The sequence below is a fragment of the Glycine max genome, chromosome 20 (assembly GCF_000004515.6).
Source record: "Glycine max cultivar Williams 82 chromosome 20, Glycine_max_v4.0, whole genome shotgun sequence".
In the NCBI taxonomy this organism is placed as follows: Eukaryota; Viridiplantae; Streptophyta; class Magnoliopsida; order Fabales; family Fabaceae; genus Glycine; species Glycine max.
Genome location: NC_038256.2, coordinates 25416872 through 25437284, shown reverse-complemented (window position 1 = coordinate 25437284; position 20413 = coordinate 25416872). Strand labels below are relative to the sequence as shown.

Genomic DNA, 20413 nt, shown 5'->3' with positions numbered 1-20413 from the left:
TTTTTAATAGGAACTGAAACTTCTATTGAAATGATATAGGGAAGTCGGTGAACAGAAAATTGAGCTTTGATTAAATGTAATGAGCAAAAAATTGTGGAAACTGTAAAAGAAAGAAATATCTAGAAGAAGAGAGACTACTCTGCCCAATGGCAATTGTCACCCAGAGCGACAAAATACCCCCCTCTCCCCTTCATACTCGCGCTCTATCACGATTAAGCGGTTGAAGTTAGTTACTAGGAGTTATTAGAAGTTAGGTGAATAGTTACTTAGTTATGATAGTTACTTAGTTACTAGAAATTATTGAAGTTAGTTACTAGGAGTTACTAGAAGTTGGTTACTCAAGTTGGTTATTCTCTATATTTGTATAAATAAACCACCTTTGTAATACTTTGATGAATGAATTCGAAAACTATCGCTCATTTCTTTCATTCTTGATATGGTATCAGAATTTTTTGCTTCCGTACCTCTTTCTTCCTATTGAAGTTATTTATTTTTTCTCTCATGGCCATGGCTGCCATTGATGATTTTAACCCCTTCATTCTTCATTCTTTCGACCATCCTGGCATTGCCTTAGTTTCTCATCCTCTTATCGGTGACAACTACAATTCTTGGAAGAAAACAATGCACATGGCTCTTCATGGGAAGAACAAATATGGGTTTGTCGATGGTTCAATTCCTGAACCTGCTTTGGGTCACTCCACTCATGCTTTGTGGCATCGCAACGATAATATCGTTTCTTCCTGGCTCCTTAATTCTTTATCCAAAGAAATGCAAGTCAGTATCTTACATTGTTCTTCTGCCAAAGCAATCTGGGATGATCTTCAAGAATGTTTCGAGCCACGAAATGGTCCTTTAATTTTTCAACTTAAGCATGAATTGATCACTCTGCAACAAGGTTCCATGTTTGTTTCCTCTTTCTACTCCAAGCTTCGTTCTTTGTGGGAGTCATTATCAAAACTGAAGCCCTCACCTAGTTGCACATGTGGAGCAATTAAACCTTGGCGCAATTTTGAACAAATGGAGTATGCTATGCAGTTCTTGATGGGGTTGAACGAATCCTTCTCTACTATTAGAGGTCAAATTTTATCCATGGATCCCTTTTCCTCAGTAACTAAGGTTTTTTCCTTAGTTCAAGAAGAAAAGCAAAAGGAAGTTGGTGCTTCCTCCTCTGCTAGTGAAGTTTCACATGCTTTTGCCTTGAAGCCTTCTTCTGTTGCACGCAATCATCCTACCAATCGCTTCAAAGGATCTTCCAAGAATCGCCCCTTGTGTGCTCATTGTGGTATGCTGGATCATACTCAGGATCGTTGCTTCAAGTTGCATGGCTATCCTCCAAATTATAAGAGGACTAGTTTTTCCTCAGAAGTCAAGAAACATTCTTCATCTTCTGAATCACCACACAAGGTTGCTCAAGTATCTGTTGATATGTCTTACTCACCATCTTCCTCTGGTGACTCGGGTTCCCAGTTTCAACTTACTGCCCAACAATATAGCCAATTGATGAATCTTTTAGAAAGTCATGCTTCCAATGTTGTCATCCCTCAAGGTGTTTCTTCTGCCAGTGGTATGATCCTTTTTACATCCACTTCTAATTTTCTTCATGATTGTTGGCTTTTAGATTCTGGTGCCAACATTCATATTTCTTGTTCCCTTCATCATTTTCGATCTTACCAACTTGTTTATGATAAAACCGTCACTCTTCCTAACAATGATGTTATACCTATCATTGCCATTGGTTCGATTTGCTTAACCAATACCTCACTCTTGCATAATGTTGCCTACATTCCTAAATTCAAATTCAATTTAATTTTAGTTAGTGCTCTTCTAACCAATCCTTATTTGTCCATTTCTTTTTCTCAAAATGCATTTGATATTCAGGAGAAGCAAGCTTGCAAGAGGATTGGTAAAGGGGCTTTCATCCAAGGCCTTTATGTCTTAGATCTCAAGGACACTCTTGATTGCAAATTTACTTTTCCTATTATCAATTCCCATTCAAATTCCATTCCTTGTAAAAATGCTCATATTTGGCATTCTAGATTTGGTCATATCTCAGACAAAGTTTTCAAACATTTGAATAATAAAATTGGTATGCACCTTTCTCCTAATTTCTCTTCTTCTAATTGTTTTGTTTGTCCTCTTGCTAAATTTAGAAGATTATCTTTTCCTAACTCTAACCATTTATCTAAATTACCATTTGATTTAATTCACTGTGATATATGGGGTCCCTATGCTCACCCTACGAATGAGGGAAGGAGATTTTTCCTTACATTGGTTGATGATTGCTCAAGATTCACTTGATTATTTCTGCTTAAGAACAAATCTGAAGCTTCAATCTATGTGCAACAATTTTTCACCATCGTTCAGACTCAGTTTGGTGTATCTATCAAATGCCTCAGGTCTGATAATGCTAGGGAACTTGCCCTCACTCAATTTTTGGCTTCCATGGGCACTCTTCATCAATTTTCCTGTGTTGAAAGGCCATAACAAAATTCAATAGTGGAAAGGAAGCATCAACATCTGCTCAATGTAGCAAGAGCTTTGTTTTTTCCGTCTAAAGTTCTTATCTCATTCTGGGGTGATTGTGTTACCACTGCATGTTTTCTTATCAACAGAAACCCTTCACCATTACTGCAACACTGCTCACCCTACAATATTTTGTTCAAAAAGGAACCTGACTATCATGCCTTAAGAAGTTTTGGTTGTTTAGCATTTTCTTCCATTCTTCCATCATCAAGGAACAAGTTTTCTCCTCGAGCAGTGCCTGCCATTTTTGTTGGTTATCCCCAAGGTTATAAAGGATACAAATTGTATAGCCTAGACACTAATAAATCTTTTGTGTCCAAAGATGTTGTTTTCATGAATCCATTTTTCCTTTTCAAACCATTTCATAGCCTCAAGTCATTCCGGATCCTTTACTTGATTTGGTTATTCTCAATCCCATAACTAATACCTTACCTAACCTTGACCAGACTAGTAGCCAATCACCACAACCAACCAATCGCTTTAACCATGACCCAACTGATTCATCCTCAATCCCTGGCTCAGATCATCCTCACACTTTTCCCTCTGTCACCTTAAGAAGGAGTACACACCACTCTAAGCATCCCTTATACTTGTCTGATTATGTAATATCACAATCTCAGGCTGCATATCCCATCCAACATCATTGTTCCCTATTGCCTCTTAGCCCTCCTTACAGAACTTTCATTAATCACATCTCCTTTATCTATGAACCTTAGTTCTATCATCAAGTTGTTCTTTATCCTGAATGGCGTCGAGCAATGCATGAGGAAATCCAAGCTCTTGAAGCAAATTCCACTTGGACACTTGTTCCATTACCACTTGGTAAGCATTGTATAGGATGTCGATGGGTGTATAAAGTTAAAAACAAAATGGATGTCTCTGTAGATAGATACAAAGCTCAATTGGTTGCCAAAGGTTATACACAACAAGTTGGGAACGATTTCTCTGATACATTCTCTCCAGTAGCCAAACTTACCACTGTGAGAGTTCTACTTTGTGTTGCTGCTGCTAGAAACTGGTGCCTTCTACAATTGGATGTTAACAATGCTTTTTTGAATGGCGATTTGTTTGAAGAAGTTTATATGGAACTTCCCAAGGGATACAAGTCATCCAATCCTTCATTGGTATGCAAATTGAACAAATCATTATATGGCCTAAAACAAGCCTCTAGACAATGGTTCTGTAAGTTCTCCACTACTCTTCTTAGTCATGAATTCCATCAATCCAAACATGATTACTCCCTTTTTACCATTGGCTCAGGCAATTCCTTAGTCATTTTACTAGTATATGTAGATGACATCAACCTGTCAAGGCCCAATATTGCCTCCGTACAAGCTGTTCAGACCAAATTACAGTCTTTGTTTCAATTGAAGATCCTTGGCCCTTTGAAATATTTTCTTGGCTTAGAAATAGCCAAATCCAGCAGAGGTATCTCACTATCCCAGCAAAAGTATGCTCTATCTCTTTTGGAAGATACAAGTTTCTTGGCCTGCAAACCTTCCAATTTACCAATGGATCCCAATCTGAAACTCAATCTTCATGATGGAGACTTACTCTCTGATCCATCAATGTACAAAAGATTAATTGGTAGATTGCTTTATTTGACCATCTCACGGCCTGATATCACCTTTGTTGTGAATCAATTAAGTCAGTTTATGAAAGCACCTAGAGTTCCTCACCTACATGTTTGTTTTTCCCTGCTCAGAACTTTCTCAACCTCACTGCCTTTGCAGATGCTGATTGGGTCAGTTGTGTTGATACCAGAAGATCCACTTCTGACTTTTGTGTCTTTTTGGGAAACAACCTTCTTTCTTGGTGTCATAAGAAACAACCCACTGTTTCAAAATCATCCATTGAAGCTGAATATCGTGTCTTGTCTTCTGTTACTAGTGAAATTGTTTGGTTAAGCAAGTTACTTCTTCACTTTGAAGTTGATGTGCCCTCTGTGATGTTATTTTGTGATAATAAATCTGCTATAAGTCTTGCTTCAAACCCTGCTCATCATGAACGATCCAAGCACATTGACATTGATCATCATTTCATTAGAGAATATGTTCAGTTCAAAGTAGTCAAGTTTGTCCATGTCAAGAGCCAACACCAGGTTGCAAATGTTTTTACAAAAGCACTTTCAAGCCTGATTTTTGGTAAATTCATTGTCAAGTTGGGAATGATTAACATCTATTCGCCAACTTGAGGGGGGTATCATGATTAAGCGGTTGAAGTTAGTTACTAGGAGTTATTAGAAGTTAGGTGAATAGTTACTTAGTTATGATAGTTACTTAGTTACTAGAAGTTATTGAAGTTAGTTACTAGGAGTTACGAGAAGTTGGTTGCTCAAGTTGGTTATTCTCTATATTTGTATAAATAAGCCACCTTTGTAATACTTTGATGAATGAATTTGAAAACTATCGTTCATTTCTTTCATTCTTGATACGCTCCTTTGCATCCATTCTGTTAGAAGCCTCCACTGACTCTCAAAAAGAGTTCCTATTCCCAATTAAGCACTAATCCTTTTCTTCTTTCTCTTGTATACATTAATTGGAGTCCCAGTTGTTGTGGGCCCATCAGTTGTCTCTATCTTTTTTGTTGCAGATCATGTTGGTGGGGGTAAAAACTCAGTTGTGTGACTGATCAACCTATTGTATACTGTACAGATGTCTTATGTTATTCTTGTCTATGCATGTTTGCTACCAAAATGTAGTTTTTACCCTCATCATCCTTGGCATACATGCAAGGACCTACCTTGGAACTTTTCCAAAATGACCCTGAGAAGGAGCAACAAAATAAAATTGACAAAATAAAATGATAAACATAATCTATAAATGATAAACATAGCTTTAAATGATAAACATAGTCTATAAATGATTAACATAGTGTTCATGCGGGATCCATGCGCCGCCTTCATTACGACCTAACATATACATTGCCATCCATAGTGACACTCCTAGCAATGCGTATACAGCCTTGCATCACATCATGTGCTTTTGTGCCTTCAGTGACTATCCTTAGGTTGAGCAATCGTTCCAACCTTTCTACAATTGTTTGACAAGCATCCTATGACATTAACAACAACGGATAAGGTATTTCCATATTTCATAATTAAATGAAAATAAATTAAGAATAACATGAATTAAAATGTTACTGCTGCATGTCTAGGCTGCTCCACATTAGAAGGTCCTTGTGCAAGTGCTTCCTCCACAGATGTTGGCGCCACCAGGATCTTAGGCATCTCTGGTTCCACATATGTCCCATCTTGCATGATAGGTGGATGTCTGGGTGGATCACCGGGCTATGTCGGCCTCTTGAATGGATGTGAAATTAGGTAGAGCCATTCCATGTAGTCGTCTGCACATTGTCCAAGTACAACACAAATTTGGTCCACCGGTGCTAGGTAGTTAGAGAAATGCATCAATCTATCATCAATGTCTTCAAAGAACAATCTTGGACACGCACAGTGTGGAGGAATCGTCTGAACATATCCAAATTGTTGCACCACCCTCTCTGGTCGGTGTATGACGATAATAGGACCCCATCGGATATGTCCCGAAAATCATGAAATGAGGTCAAACTCCTGAACTGCACGGTGGTCACCGTAAGGCATCCAGCAAACATTAGCAGTCGTCAGTCGATCAAGCCGCTTTCTATACATTGATCAAGCCTTCAATCTCAACAGTAGACCTCCAGAATTTATGAACCTTCCTTCCATGAGAGGATAACTTCAATTCAAGACGTTCCTAAAAAAAATAATTTTAACAATAATAACAAATACTTGTTGAAATAATATTTATTAAAAACTATAAATACCTCTCCATTCCAAATAATGATTGCAACGTGATCAGCATAGGCAGTCAGCACTAATGTGTCACGATGCTCGGCTGGAAAACCCTCGGCATCATCAACAGTTTCTTCAGCATGTTGGAATAGCTCTTCAGTTGTGTTATCCACGTGAGGAACATTCTCGGCAACAGCGGCAGTTTCCCGTTGCCTATGTACGGATGCTGTGGGCCTTCGCCACTAGGGAACATCATCAAAATCACGATTATCCCCTCTCCCAAAGGCTCTTCCTATAACTCTGCCTAAGACATGCTCTAAATCTCTAGTTCTAACCATAATCTGCAAATTTCCACATACATATATTATTTTTGTCAAAATTCAAACAATACTTAAATCAATTACAATACAATCATTCCTAATAAAAAAATATTTTATAGTTAAAAGAAAAACAAATTCATTGTATTTAGAATTAAAATAATTAACTATTTAAAAACATAATACAAAATAAAATATTTATTTATTTATCTAATAAACAATAACTATTTACAAACAAATAATCAAGTAATATATTTATATTTCATACAAATAAAATATTTATAAACAAATACAAAATTAATATATTTACAATTAAAATTAATAACTATTTCATAACTTAATTCAATATAAAGTATTTTTGTTTAAAACACAAACAATACCTATTTTTAAAACTAAACTAACAAATAAACTAACTATTTAGTTACATAATTTTTCAAACAATACCTATTTTTAAAACTAAATTATATTTTTATATTTACAATTACAAATAAATTAACTATTTAAACACATAATTAACAATAAACTATTTATTATTTCAAAAAATAACAATAACTATTTACAATCAAAACATAATAATATATTTATATTTCATAAAAAAATATTTAAAAACAAAAACAAAATAACACTTTTTACATAAATTTTTTTCTATTACAAACTAATTTTCATTTTTTTAATTAATTAAAAAAATTACATACGGATGGGATGATCCTTATGAGTCATACGGATCAGATGATCCTTATGACTGATACGGATCATCTGATCCGTATGACTCATTTGGATCATCTGATCCGTATGTGTTACATAGATCATGTAATGGATACAGATCATATGATCCGTATGAAATCAGAACACCCCAAACACCAGAAGTAGCCATTAACGAAAATAACGAAGACCACAAAGCTTACCTCGACAACGGAAGCGGTAAAGATGAATGGAGACGTCCTCAATGCCGACAACAGAAGCACTCAACAACGACGGAGGAAACCACGAGGAGAAAAGCAACAAAAAATGAAGAAGAAGCAGGCGCGATGTTAGCGGAAAAGGAGACTACGCTCCTCAATGTTTTGTTTTTTTTTTCTAAAATGATTATTTGCACAGTCGATAATTAATTAAAATAAATAATTATATGAACGTCCAATGAAACATGTGTTAATTATCATATTACATGATAACCCTATAAGTTTGTTACAACTATGCACGTTACAAATATTGGCTTAATAGTAACTAAATGTTCAATCTTCCCCTAAATCAACAAAGTGTGTTGTCAACCTTATCAAATTTGTATACAATTGCATTCTACTAATATATGATGTAGACCACTGCTTTGCTTGATAATGACAATGTATAGACCATAACAAAGCCATTGGCAATAAAGGACAATCGTCTCTTAGAAATACCTGTTACATAGGGGCATACACATTTAAATTATCATAACACATTTTATTACATAAATTATACAAACAAGATGATCATGATTTTACCTGAACAAAATGATTGTCACACACATGGACGATACATATAACGCGATGTACAAAACAATCTCTTGGTGGTTGACTTATAAGAGGAAAAAACATCATGCTTTGTTGGAGAGAAAGAGAAATAAGGATGACATTATACCTTGATGCAATTACATATCCCATGTCGGTTATATTCATCCATTTATCCATGGTAACCTGCATATAAAAGTTTTAATTACATTTATTTAAGGCAAAATTAATCATGAAAACGTAATAAAAAAACTTATATACCATGGATAATCCATCAACAAGTAGCAACCGCTTTAATTCCTCAAATCTGTCTATGCCACCAAGCAGGTTGATATACGCATTAGACCATTTTGCAAGTTCTTTAAGCAAATGGTTATGAAAGACAATGAATTTTTAGCCATACCTAATAACGTAGCAATTGCATGATATCCACAGTTACCATCAAGTTTGACATCAACAATATTTTCAATGAAATCATAAGTGCATGGATGAAATTGATCCAGCATCGACATGTTCCTTGGTTTTGGTTGTTCAAATGATGATGCATTACGTTTGACTAAAGAATTACTATTTTGCACAAAATGTAATGCATCAATATACTCTCAGTAAGATAGATCACGCTTTGTTGATCTTTGATGTTTGGTCATTGATTTCTTTTGAGCACCTTTTGTTCAAGGTAAGTAATTTCCGAAAGTTTACTCTTTAGAGTAACTTCGCCACAAACATCAAGCTCTTCAAACCGTTTGGATATGGTTTTCATCTCTTCGGTAATGCTGACTTCAGGCTCAGATAACCCTTGGTGTGAAAAACTTAGCCTCCGCCAAAACATATGAGTTACGTTAAGTGGTATACTACCGACAACATATCTAGCTAAGTCACATGCATAAGGAAGATCGTGAGTAGTTCTCATTACACATCCACAAGGAAAGCTGCCAATACCAACATAATTTACACGCTCAAACTCAACAAAAATTTAGTTTAAAAGCATACCTTGATACCATGCCAAGTAGTTTCTTGTATAAGGTAACTTTAAAAACATGTCCAACCACATGTGTACTTGTCTCAAAAGATGTCTTAATTTCAGTGTGTTGTAGTGTGATTATGTTGTTCATGGCTTTCCAAACACTGCATAGGTCTCCAAGACTATTTTGCAGTAGTCTCTTTAAGACCCAATGATCAGACTCAATCCTGAATTTGAAATACACAAACAAGTAAACAAACCCAATTATTTTTATCCATTAAACCTTAAACTCTAACACCAAAATATATTTACAATTTTCATACTTGTTAGTTGTTGTGTTTCCTAAATGCATCACCTTATTCGTCCAGGCTATAACAAATATTTCTTTATAGGGAATCAACCATGTTTGCTTCACGTAATCAACATGCATTGGCCATAGTGAGCAAGCAATTTCAAAATTCATAAGGCAGTCATCAAACTCTTGCTCAGAAGGACAATCCACCAGACTTCCTTAGACTTCCATGACATAATCCCACACTTTTTTTTTACCAACAAGGGTTTTACATTTTGCCTTCACATTCTTATCAATGTGAAACCGACACAACAAATTGTTTGACTCGGGAAAAATAGTTTTCATTGCCTTCATCAATGTTAGATCTATGTTGGTAACAATAACTCCAAGGAGTGCATCACGTATCAGAAAAATACCTTGAAACCATTCTAGAGCCCAAACAACATTATTTAGACGTTCTCCCTCCAAATAGGCAAAAGTAGTAGAAAATGTCATCCCTGTTGGTGTCACACCAACAATGTCAAGTAACGACAACCTGTACCTGTTTGTTTTGTATGTACTATTTATGATAAATACCAAATTATATGCATTGGATAATTTAACTGTATCAGGATGACTCCAAAATATATCACATACAACATCTTCATCCTTCAATCTATGCCAATGAATATACTGATCCCGTTCAAGAAGTTTCATTAGTTGTTGAATTTTAGTATTATTGCCTCTTGTAGAAGAACAGTATACATATCTTGCACTGTATACTTACTGGATTGTTGTCATTGTGCTTCTTCAATGTTAAAAGAATATTTCTTGATTTGACCATTGACTTTGGCGTATCACCAATAATAATCTTCATATCCTTAGTCAGTTAACTGACATATGAATGTCCAACTAATGACTTAACCAATGCATGATTATGATCCCCACATATTAACTTCAACATCCATCATTCACCTCCCACCATTGGTTTCACTCACAGCTTAAAGGAACACCTACATTTTCTACTGTCAATCTATTTGTACTAAATCTTTCTTTGTGGCCCTATATTTTTCACTCCTTTCACAATCAATTAAAACAAATGAGATCCTTCCTTTAATTCCAGTATTTGTGTTTGATCTCATAATCACTGCCACAAAACTAATATCATACGCAACAAGTCGAGCCTAATGCAAAACATCATCAGGGGTAGCAAACACCTGCAATGCAATTCATACATGTTTAGTATTCAAGGGACATTCATTTACTTACTTTAACAAAAAAATCATATTAATACATGAGAAGTATTGAAGGCATCCGAACAATCAACATGTTGATGCACACCAGGTTTCTCTCCATTTTCTTCATTCACACCAGGTTTCTCTTCATTTTCTTCATTCATATCAATTTCTTCAAACATTATGTTATCATATATCCACTAATCTTCGTACATCTTAACAAAACATTAAAAAATTCAATGACAAACAAACGACCCCTAACAACACCTTACATATACTATCACACAATTTTTTTTAATTTTTTTACTGCATTTAATAATATATTACATTAAAATTCATAACCACATATATTAAAATTTAGACATGCATAAACTAATATGACACAATATAATTATTTTTTGACTTCCAAAAAGTAGTTAACTTAATAATATTTACACAAATATTATAAATGTTTAAATATTCATCAAGTATTAGCTACCAAAAAAATTATCAACTCTTTTAGGGACTTACATTTTAGTCCTTGTTACAAAAAATATAAATAAATAATTACCTACAAATTAGTTATAAATATCAACTTTTTTATTACAAATTTATTGCGATAAATTACCTACGAATGTGTTGCTAATATTTTTGTACTTAATTGTAATTCATAAAATTATAAGGACTAAAAAAATAAATTTAAAATAAAACGACTAAAATAAAATAAAAGTATAAATTGTTTAAAAATAAATACCACTCTCAACCTATAAAAACTAAAAGGTACAAATTATAAAACTACATGTATTTTAAAAACATTTTAAATAATAAAACTAATTATATTACAAAAAAACAATAAAACAAATTTTTTAAAAAATTGAAAAAAATGTTCTTACGGAATGACAATCCGTAAGAACTATATGAATTGGTAATATGTAAGATTCTTCCGAATTGACAATCCATAAGAACCATATAGATTGTCAATCCATAAGAAACATACGGATTGTCAATCCGTTAGTTTCTTATGGATTTATATTCATAAATTTTATATAACTTACGGATTATCAATCCGTAAGTTTTATACAGAATGCAAACTAGATCGAAGTTGTAGTATCTTACCTCTGTCGTTAACCACCACACCAACCACCACTATAACCAATGCACCTTGACCAAAACGGACACAACAACGAAGGACCACCTCTCACAAAAATGAATGAATGCAAAGAAGAAAACAACAAAATGAATGGTGCGTGAAGAAAGCAAAAGGAAAAAGTCACCAGGGATATTTTTAGAATTTCAAAAATTTACTGGATGCACAAGATAGTTGAGTGCACAAAACAAAGCCTAAGGTAAATGTAAATTAACTAGTCTTGCTAATGAGAACTATATCCGTAAATAGCTCCATGTCACCATTCCCTATATATACCCTTAAATTTCACCACATAATTCTCCATGGATATAGAATATCAATAGACTTTATGGATAATCAATCTTTATTAGAGAATCTAATTGATAACCTTTAATAATTTTTTTTCTTCCTATCACATTTTTTTCCATTCAACTCAAGACTTTACATTAAAAAAAAAATCGAATCCAATACTCACCAACGACTTGATAACAAGTCTGCTTATTGAAATAAACTTCATAAAAATGCTAATTAAAATATTTTACTACTCTGTTAAGCTTTCTGATCAAAGTTTTGAATAAATGCTTAATTATATGGTTCATCTAATCGCACTTTCATAATTCATAGGGTGAAATGATGTGGCAGTTTACACAGTATAAGAGGAACAGAGAAAAAAAGTTGCCACATAACATAATTCTCGGATGAGAAAGAAAAGTGATGAGAAGGGGAGATACAACATCAACTGCAAGAACTGGTTATGCATTTTGCATAAATGATTTTTCGTTTTCCAAGCATGTTTTTTGTTTTTCAAACCTTTTGGGAATTACATTGAAGTTGAAAGTCCTCAAGACAAGACGAAAAAAAAGAGGGAAAGAACTGGGAAAAAAAATTGACTATTGCTTGTTTTCTTTGTGTTGCACTCAAAATTTGGCTAGCACATCATACATAATCTATTTATCCATCTTACAACTTTTCAACTCCCTTCATAGTGGAACTTTTGCATGAGACTTTTCAAACTACAATTCTCAATATTCGACCTGTGGCCTCCTTTGGAAACCACCTTTGACTTTTGTACTACATACTAAAATTTACAATTAAAGAAATCAGAATTTCTGTACACATTTGCATTGAACATCAACACAAGGTTTCCTCTTCCCAATATCATCATCAAAGATGCCCTGAAGAAAGAATATAAAACAGAAATTCACGTGAGAGAAATAGTCCAATGCAGTGGTTAGGTCCAGTTAAGAAGGCACATAAATGCACAGTGTATATATTATATCAATCACTAGCATATTTTTTTATGGCTGCATGTAATGAAGATCACATTCTCTACCACGTGACCTTAATACAGAATTTCAACCATTTGGCAGTATTATAGAAATGAAAATGACCAATGCAGAAAATATGCTCTATTTAGATGCAAGTTGCTAGAATTTTGTGACCGGTATCTTAAGATTTGGCCATATCCTGTACCTGCAGGAACCTTGCAAATAGCATGGCTTCAAGGGACTAAACTAAGATTATCATGGACAAGTCATTGACATTCCCTAGGATGACTTCCAAGTCATCACAATAGTTTCATTAGATGATACAAAGAGGTTATATGTTAGACATCGGAATGTCCATGGGAGGTGGTCGAGTGTATGTGGCAGGGGTGTGGGCTAACGAAAGCACCATTGCCAAGTAAGGGAAGAGCTATTCTACCATTACTCCTAATTTTACAACTAAAAGAGATAAAGATAGTATTTCTAATTGTTCATTGATATCCTTTCATGATGATTACATAGTATATATATATAGAGATACTCACAGTCTTCTCTAATAGAATTATAACAAACTCCTAGAATCTACCTGAATGAAATACTACTATTATCCATATTTATCTAATATTGTTAAAAGAAAAATAAAGGATATTAATACTAACAATGGACCTAAGAGTGCACAACACTATTAATACTCTATTGGGCCACATAAAACTATTTGTAACAATACTATCCCCGTCCAAAATCAACCTTGTCCTCAAGGTTGTAGAGGGACTTCAAACCATGGTTTCAAGGAGGCTTCAAAAGTAGGATCTGGATCCATAGCAAGAAAAAAGGGTATCGAAAGTAATTGGAGAGCAAATTTAAAAGGATAAAGTTTGAGAATTGGGCTGGGGAATTATTGTAGGCTATGTGAGACTTGGACTTTTTTGTTTTTAAAGGTGCAAGAGAGATGAAAAGGCACTTGCAAGTGCATGTGCAACGTGCTAACAAAGTGGGATCCAAAGGCATGAGAAAGTGGGTATTGAATGATGTAGATGGAGCTTTGGAAATTTGGTGGGCATTGGAGTGTGTGGTCTCTGTTGAGGAATAAAAAAATAAAACGTGAAAGTGTGATTGGAGGAGTGAATGGGGTTAACGTGGCAAATGGTGATTGGAGGATTGGATTGACACAGACTGCGCTTTAAAGCAACGACTGAGATTCAAAACAAGGGAAGATTTCAAAAGCAAAGGACGGAGATGATGTCGTGTGGGAAGAGGTGCACCACACGAACACTGTGAAGTTGGACGACCCTCGTTTGGAGAAGGATGTTGTAGAGGGCTTATCCCCATGATTACGACGGCGATGGCAAATGTGACCCCAATCATGGCGGGTGCTCTTACGCGCATAGTAAGGATTCAGAGTCATGCAAGGCTGTTTGTGATTCCAGCGGATGCAAAAGAAATCTGGTTGATGCTATTGGAATGCTTTTGAAGGACGAAAGAGGTATTGTGGGTGGTTTTCTGGACGGCTCTGACAACTAGGGCAATTTGAAGGCCATTGGCGACACCGAAGAAGGGGTTGTAGAGCACATCGTAGAAGTGGCGATAATTTACCATGACGACTCTGACAATGGTTGTGACTTCATTGGAGTGAGTTTTGCCGCCAACTTCTTCTCTAAAGATATTGGCGGCATGGTTTCTGTACTTTGATGCTCCATCGTTGTCGTTGTCGTTGTGGAAGCCATAGGTGACCTTTGAGATTCATTTGTTGGTGGGGACTTCATGGTCTCCACAGGTGGCAGATTCGTGTTATTGACGTGTAAGTGAAGCGGGAGTGATTTGGGAGATGATGGATGAAGAGTTTCCACGATACCGAACAAGCTTAGCAATCGGTTCCAGGTGCTCTAAAAATCAACCCCATAGTATAGAGCTAGATGTACATAAGAAGAACATGGGTGCTGAAGCGAAAGGAATGGGTCACAGTAAGCATTGAACGGAGAAGGTAATGATGGGAGTGGGCACAATAGCGCAGGGAAAAGGTGTTGCAAGGGTGGTTGGTGGTGGATAGCTGTTTTGAGAGGCTGCAACGGCGATTGTGGTGGCCACCAGGGAGAGAGGTGGGAAGCAGCCACGAGAGGCAAGCAGGTCAGACCAATTGTTAGACATCGGAATGTCCATAGGAGATAGTGGGGTGTACCTGGGAGGGGAGTGGGCTAACAAAAGCACCATTATCAAGAGAAGAGCTATTCTACCGTTACTCCTAATTCTAGGACTAAAAGAGATAAACATAATATTTCTCATTGTTCATTGATATCCTTTCGTGATGATTACGTAGTATATACATAGAGATACTCATAATCTCTTCTAACAGAATTATAACAAACTCCTTCTAGAATCTACCTAAATAAAATACTATTATCTACATTTATCTATTATTGTTAAAAGACAAATAAAGGATATTAATACTAACAATGGACCTAAGATTGCATAACACTATTAATACTCTATTGGGCACATAATACTATTCCTAACATTATAGGTGAAATTAAAATGCAAAATAAAGATCCAATCTAAGGGCCTCTATTGATTTTATTGCAGGGAAAATGGACTCATTACCCTTTAGTTTTTAAGACTTGTGATTTTTTTATTGGGGGCCAGGGGTGCCTGTACACGATATTTCTTTGGTAATTTCAGTGAAACATAGGACTCCACCTCAACATATACAGTATTCAGTTTTTGTTTTTTTTTTAAAAGAAAACTAGAATTATTCTTTATCATGTAAATAAAAACAAGAAAGATGTTATAATCAAACTCACATTTGCAGCTTGTCTGATCTTCTTTTATTATAAGAGTGGTAAAGGTAACATACTCATAATTTTGCTCACATTTTTTAATTAGCTAAAACTGGTGGTCCCGGTCTAATTTATGCTAACCAAATTTGTGCATAGCTGTACTAAAATCTAGTAATTATATGAGGCAGGAGTAACCAGGGAGAAAGTGACTTATATGACATTACAGAATTTTTCTGTAGGATTCTCTTATTATTATATTAAGATCAAAGTTACTACGAGACAACTTGTCCCATGTTCCAACTAACTGAAAGAAACCTTACATTATGAATAGAAAGACAGGATCACACAGCATATCAGGAACAACAAGCATGTATGTACCCCATGTAACAAACAAATGGTGAACATCTTTTAAATGAACATCTCCCTATTCGGATGTTAAAAATTCTCCTTGGTGTCTTTTTCTCTACTAATTATTGAACCACGCCTCTTCAGGCTAGATCATGACTGGCAATAAAACAAATGCTCAATACCTACCCCATCACTAATCTTAGATCTCAATCACACCAACAAAAACACTTTTTTAGCCACAAAGTAACCCTTGAAAAATTAAATAAGGTTCCCCTAACCCATTACTTGTAACAAACATGAAAAGCAAAAATAGAGAATGAGTAAAATTGGTCACATCACAGCAACCAAGTACCAACTATTCAATATAAATTATAATTGATAAGTGGATCAGTCGTGTCTAACATACTCCCCTTATGGCTTTCTCCAATAAGTATAATTAGTGACCAGCTTTTGCCACTAAATAAAGTAATATTATTCACACAATTCTACAAGAATAAGAGTTGATACCTTAAAAGACTTGTTAATTGCTATCTATCAAACTATAAGGTTCTACATTCTGAATCACTTCAAATTAATTGAATGTACATTGCCCGACCATGAAAGCTTAATAAAGCTAAAATGGTGGAACCAAATAAATTGTGAAGGAGTTGACTGGAGGGGTTTTACTAAACCACACTGCAGGTCACATTAGTCAGTTAGGTAACCCTTAAACTTCAAAAACTTATTTGGATTGGATAAAAATCTGAAGAAAAACTGATCCTTTTCTATTTTTATATATACACCATACGGCTCCTATTGAATAAAACATTAATTCAATTTTATTTCTATTGAAATCACCCTAAATATGATAATTTAGGTAATTATTGTAGAAATAAACAATTTTATCTAACATTACAATCTATTATTAGATGACAATATAAAGAAAATATTTACACTTTCAATAAGTTCTAATTACATTATTTACTCTCTATGAGTCAATTTATTCTTGACATAAGGATAACGTATTTTACTCATAAACTTGGTGATGGGGGTGCCTAATTATACACTATAAACTACTCCGTAAACAATTACAAGAAAACAACAACAAAATCTTCTCCCACCAAATGAGATCAACTACATACAGTAAAAGAAAATAGAAAAAATAAAAAAAATCTGAACTTTCATAAAATCAACCTATGCACATAACTTCTCTCATCCTATTTTTTCAAAAGTTAGAGGTACCAATTATTCAATTTATTTTACTTTTTTTTCATTTTCTTCTCATATGCTTCTAGAGAATTTTATCAATAAAGGACCTATGTTAACTAACTAGACTTCAGTCTAAATACACTTTTTAGAGGAATAATAATTATTATTGTTATAGAAACTAATAATTTTCAATAGTTAGATGTTTACCCTATTCCAACTAAATTATTATCCTCTAATACCATGGCCAACTTGATAAGTGGTGTTAATTTCAAAATCCTAATTGAAAATTTCCTCCTTCCCAGAGCAAAGTTGAGAGTTGAGATATACATGACCCCTACACTCAATCTCGTGGAATTTCCCTTATCCCTTCACAAAAATGTCAAAGATAAAATTATAACCAGCGAAAACCAAAACCCAGCTAAAGTTCTACAGCGACACGACATCACCATAAGGCATAATTAAGGTCCATAAAAATAAAAATAGATAAAAAAAAAGGTTTTTTTCCTGCTTTCCAGAAAAAGAAAAAGTGACGTCACTGTAGAGTGTGTGTTTAGAACAGAAACCAGAAAGTAAGTCCTCACTCACCGGCTCACTCTCACTCCCGGAAAATGACGTCATCGGCGATCTCCATCAACGGCCGAAGACACTCAGGCGCGAACTTCCTCGCGAAGAGATACAGGTAGCTGCTCGAATTCGATTCCCTCAGACGGCGAACCAGCTCCGGAGACACCTCCGGAGCGGTGTACAGATGCGGGTGCCCGTCCCAGCACCCGGTCCAGTTGACCCGGGTCAGTGTAAACCCGCTACACCCATTCGGATCCTGCATGGACAAAAGGGTGGGAAAATAATGCTCTTCGGGGTAACAAGGTTCTTCTGTGACACACGGAAGCCGAAACTTGTTCCAAAGCTTTATATCACGCACCACCGTGCGCGCGTGGCGGCGAGTGAGGATGAAGAACTGCGACCCCACGCGGAAGGAGGAGAAGGGTACTTCTGGGAGCATCGCGTGTTCGCCACGCGCGGTGTAGCGGTCGAAGAGGTTGGGTTCGTTGGAGAGAATCTCAATGAAGCTTTTATGTGGGTGAGTGGGGTTTTTGAAGAGAAAGTTGTGAGTGAATTGAAGGGAGTGAAGAGGGATGCAGTGTTGGGAGAGAAGGGCGAAGTAGTGGTTGAGGGGGTCGTCGAGGAGGGCGGCGGCGAGGAGGCGGCGGGCGGCGGAGATGAGGGAGGGGGAGGCGCGGGCGGTGGGTTTCGCGGGGACGAGGCGGGAGCGGTGATGGAAGACGCCGCCGCCGGGGAAAGCGATGTTTTGGGTGGGATCCGCGTGGATGTAGATGTTGAAGAGGCGGTGGTGGTGGTCGGAGGAAGAGAAGAATTTTTCCCAGAGGGGGGAGAAGGTGAGATTGGAATTGGTGAGGAAGAGGAAGGCGATTTTAGGGGTGGCGGAGAGGTGGGAGGTGGTGTGGGGGGCGGCGGCGCGGCGGAAGAGGGTGAGGTCGTCGGCGTCGGGAGGGGACAAAATATGAGGAGATAGAAACAACAAGAGAGGGAGAGAAAGGAAAAGAGTGAGGGATACTAGCAATGGAGATGAAACCATGAGTGCAATACAACGAGAGAAATGTTTGCTTTGGTTTGGTTTGGGATTTTCAGTTTCTATTCATTTTGATGAAACTTGTTTACTCCTAGATTGTATAACAATTGGTATAGTCGATAGTCGATGGTACAATTTGATTATCGACTCATATGATTATAATAAAGTTGGTTGTGCTCGTGCTTTCGAATTTGGTTTTGGAATTTTAGTTTCTTCTCATTTTGATGAAACTAGTATGGTAACGTGCGTTCGAATTTGGTTTTCAGATTTCTCTCATTTTTTATGGTGGTGGGAGAAGAGATGGAGGAAATTGGGGATGGAGAATGGGGGAGGAGAGGATAAGGACAATTGTTGTGTCGATGAGAACATTGGTGATGATGGTGTCAGTGGGTCTGTGTTTGGACAAGAAATGACGTTTTTGCTGAATCTGATAGAATGGAGGGGGACTGAAGAAGAAACTGTAGGATAGGATTTTATTTTTGGTGCAAAACAAAAAAGGTAAGATTAGATGCTTTATAATGTCAATTTAATTGTGGATTTAATTACATTTTTTTACTTCTTATTACAATAAAAACTCAAGTTTTGCTTCCTTATTTTTTATGTATTTAGTTTATTTATTACTTTTCATTGTTTAATTTTGACATATCTACCGCCTCAAAAAAATTGGATATATTCACTAGTTTGATGTTCAATACTTTGATTTATTTATTTTGTCAAAAAATTTTATTTTTTAAGATCAACACATGCCAGATTGAAATCGAAGGACATTTTGAGTCTTAAGTTCTCATTTTAGTCATAAGTTCATTCGTTTTTATTTATTTATTAAATACTAGTAATTAGATGTTAAATTACTAAATAGACTAAAATTACAAAATTAAAATTATGGAGATTTTAAATTTGTGAGGAAAAAAATTAAGAATTCTTTAAATTTTGACTACAAACAATTTTATCTTTTTATTCTAAAGATTAAAAATTTTCTTTTAAAAATTATTTATCAAATTATTAATTTAGTTCTTAAAATAAATAAATGGTATAATGTATTAAAACTCTAAATTAATTAATTTAGTTCATAAAATTATAATAACTAATCAAATTAATTCCTAAAATTAAAAAGACTTGAAGCATTAGAATTTATTAAGTTACTTTTTATTCTTAGAATCTCATGTCATTCATAAAAAAATTTATATACAATTTTATTTCAATGATAAGACAATTTTGTTTCAATGATAAGAAATTTAAAAAAATTCATACTTTTATATTTTTTGAATTATTAAATAATTAAACACAATGATATTAAAGAAAAAATAATTAGATAAATATTTTTTTTTATTGATAAGAAAATTTTTTGTAAAAAATATAAATTTTATTTTTGAAAAACCCTCATTGTCATGTAGATTTGTTCTAATGAAAAATAAATTATAAAAATCAATTTTTTCATTTAAGAAATCGTCCAAAAAAATTTCACATGCTCTTAATTAGTTTTTAAATTTTGTAAATTTTATCTAATTTTTTTAAAATAGGTAATGTTACCTAAGAAAAAAAACCGAAATAGGCATTAATGCTAAAAACTGAATTAATA

The 20413-nt window shown here is 35.1% G+C and overlaps 1 protein-coding gene and 1 pseudogene across 2 annotated transcripts in view; one reads left to right on the top strand and one right to left on the bottom strand.

Moving 5' to 3' along the window:
* The window catches only part of LOC121174341 (phosphatidylinositol-3-phosphatase SAC1-like), a 29364-nt pseudogene extending 13291 nt beyond the window's left edge, over positions 1-16073 (top strand). The window contains exon 15 of the transcript XR_005890387.1: positions 12296-16073. The product of XR_005890387.1 is annotated as a phosphatidylinositol-3-phosphatase SAC1-like (transcript). The remainder of the gene's footprint in view (positions 1-12295) is intronic.
* LOC102667144 (glycosyltransferase BC10) lies at positions 12546-19418 on the bottom strand. The gene is made up of 2 exons (XM_006605650.4): positions 17829-19418; positions 12546-12846 (listed from the first exon to the last, which is right to left on the bottom strand). Exon 1 carries the CDS (start codon positions 18838-18840, stop codon positions 17839-17841), a length of 1002 nt encoding a protein of 333 aa, XP_006605713.1. The 5' UTR covers positions 18841-19418; the 3' UTR covers positions 12546-12846; positions 17829-17838.
* Positions 19419-20413: the final 995 nt, after the last annotated feature.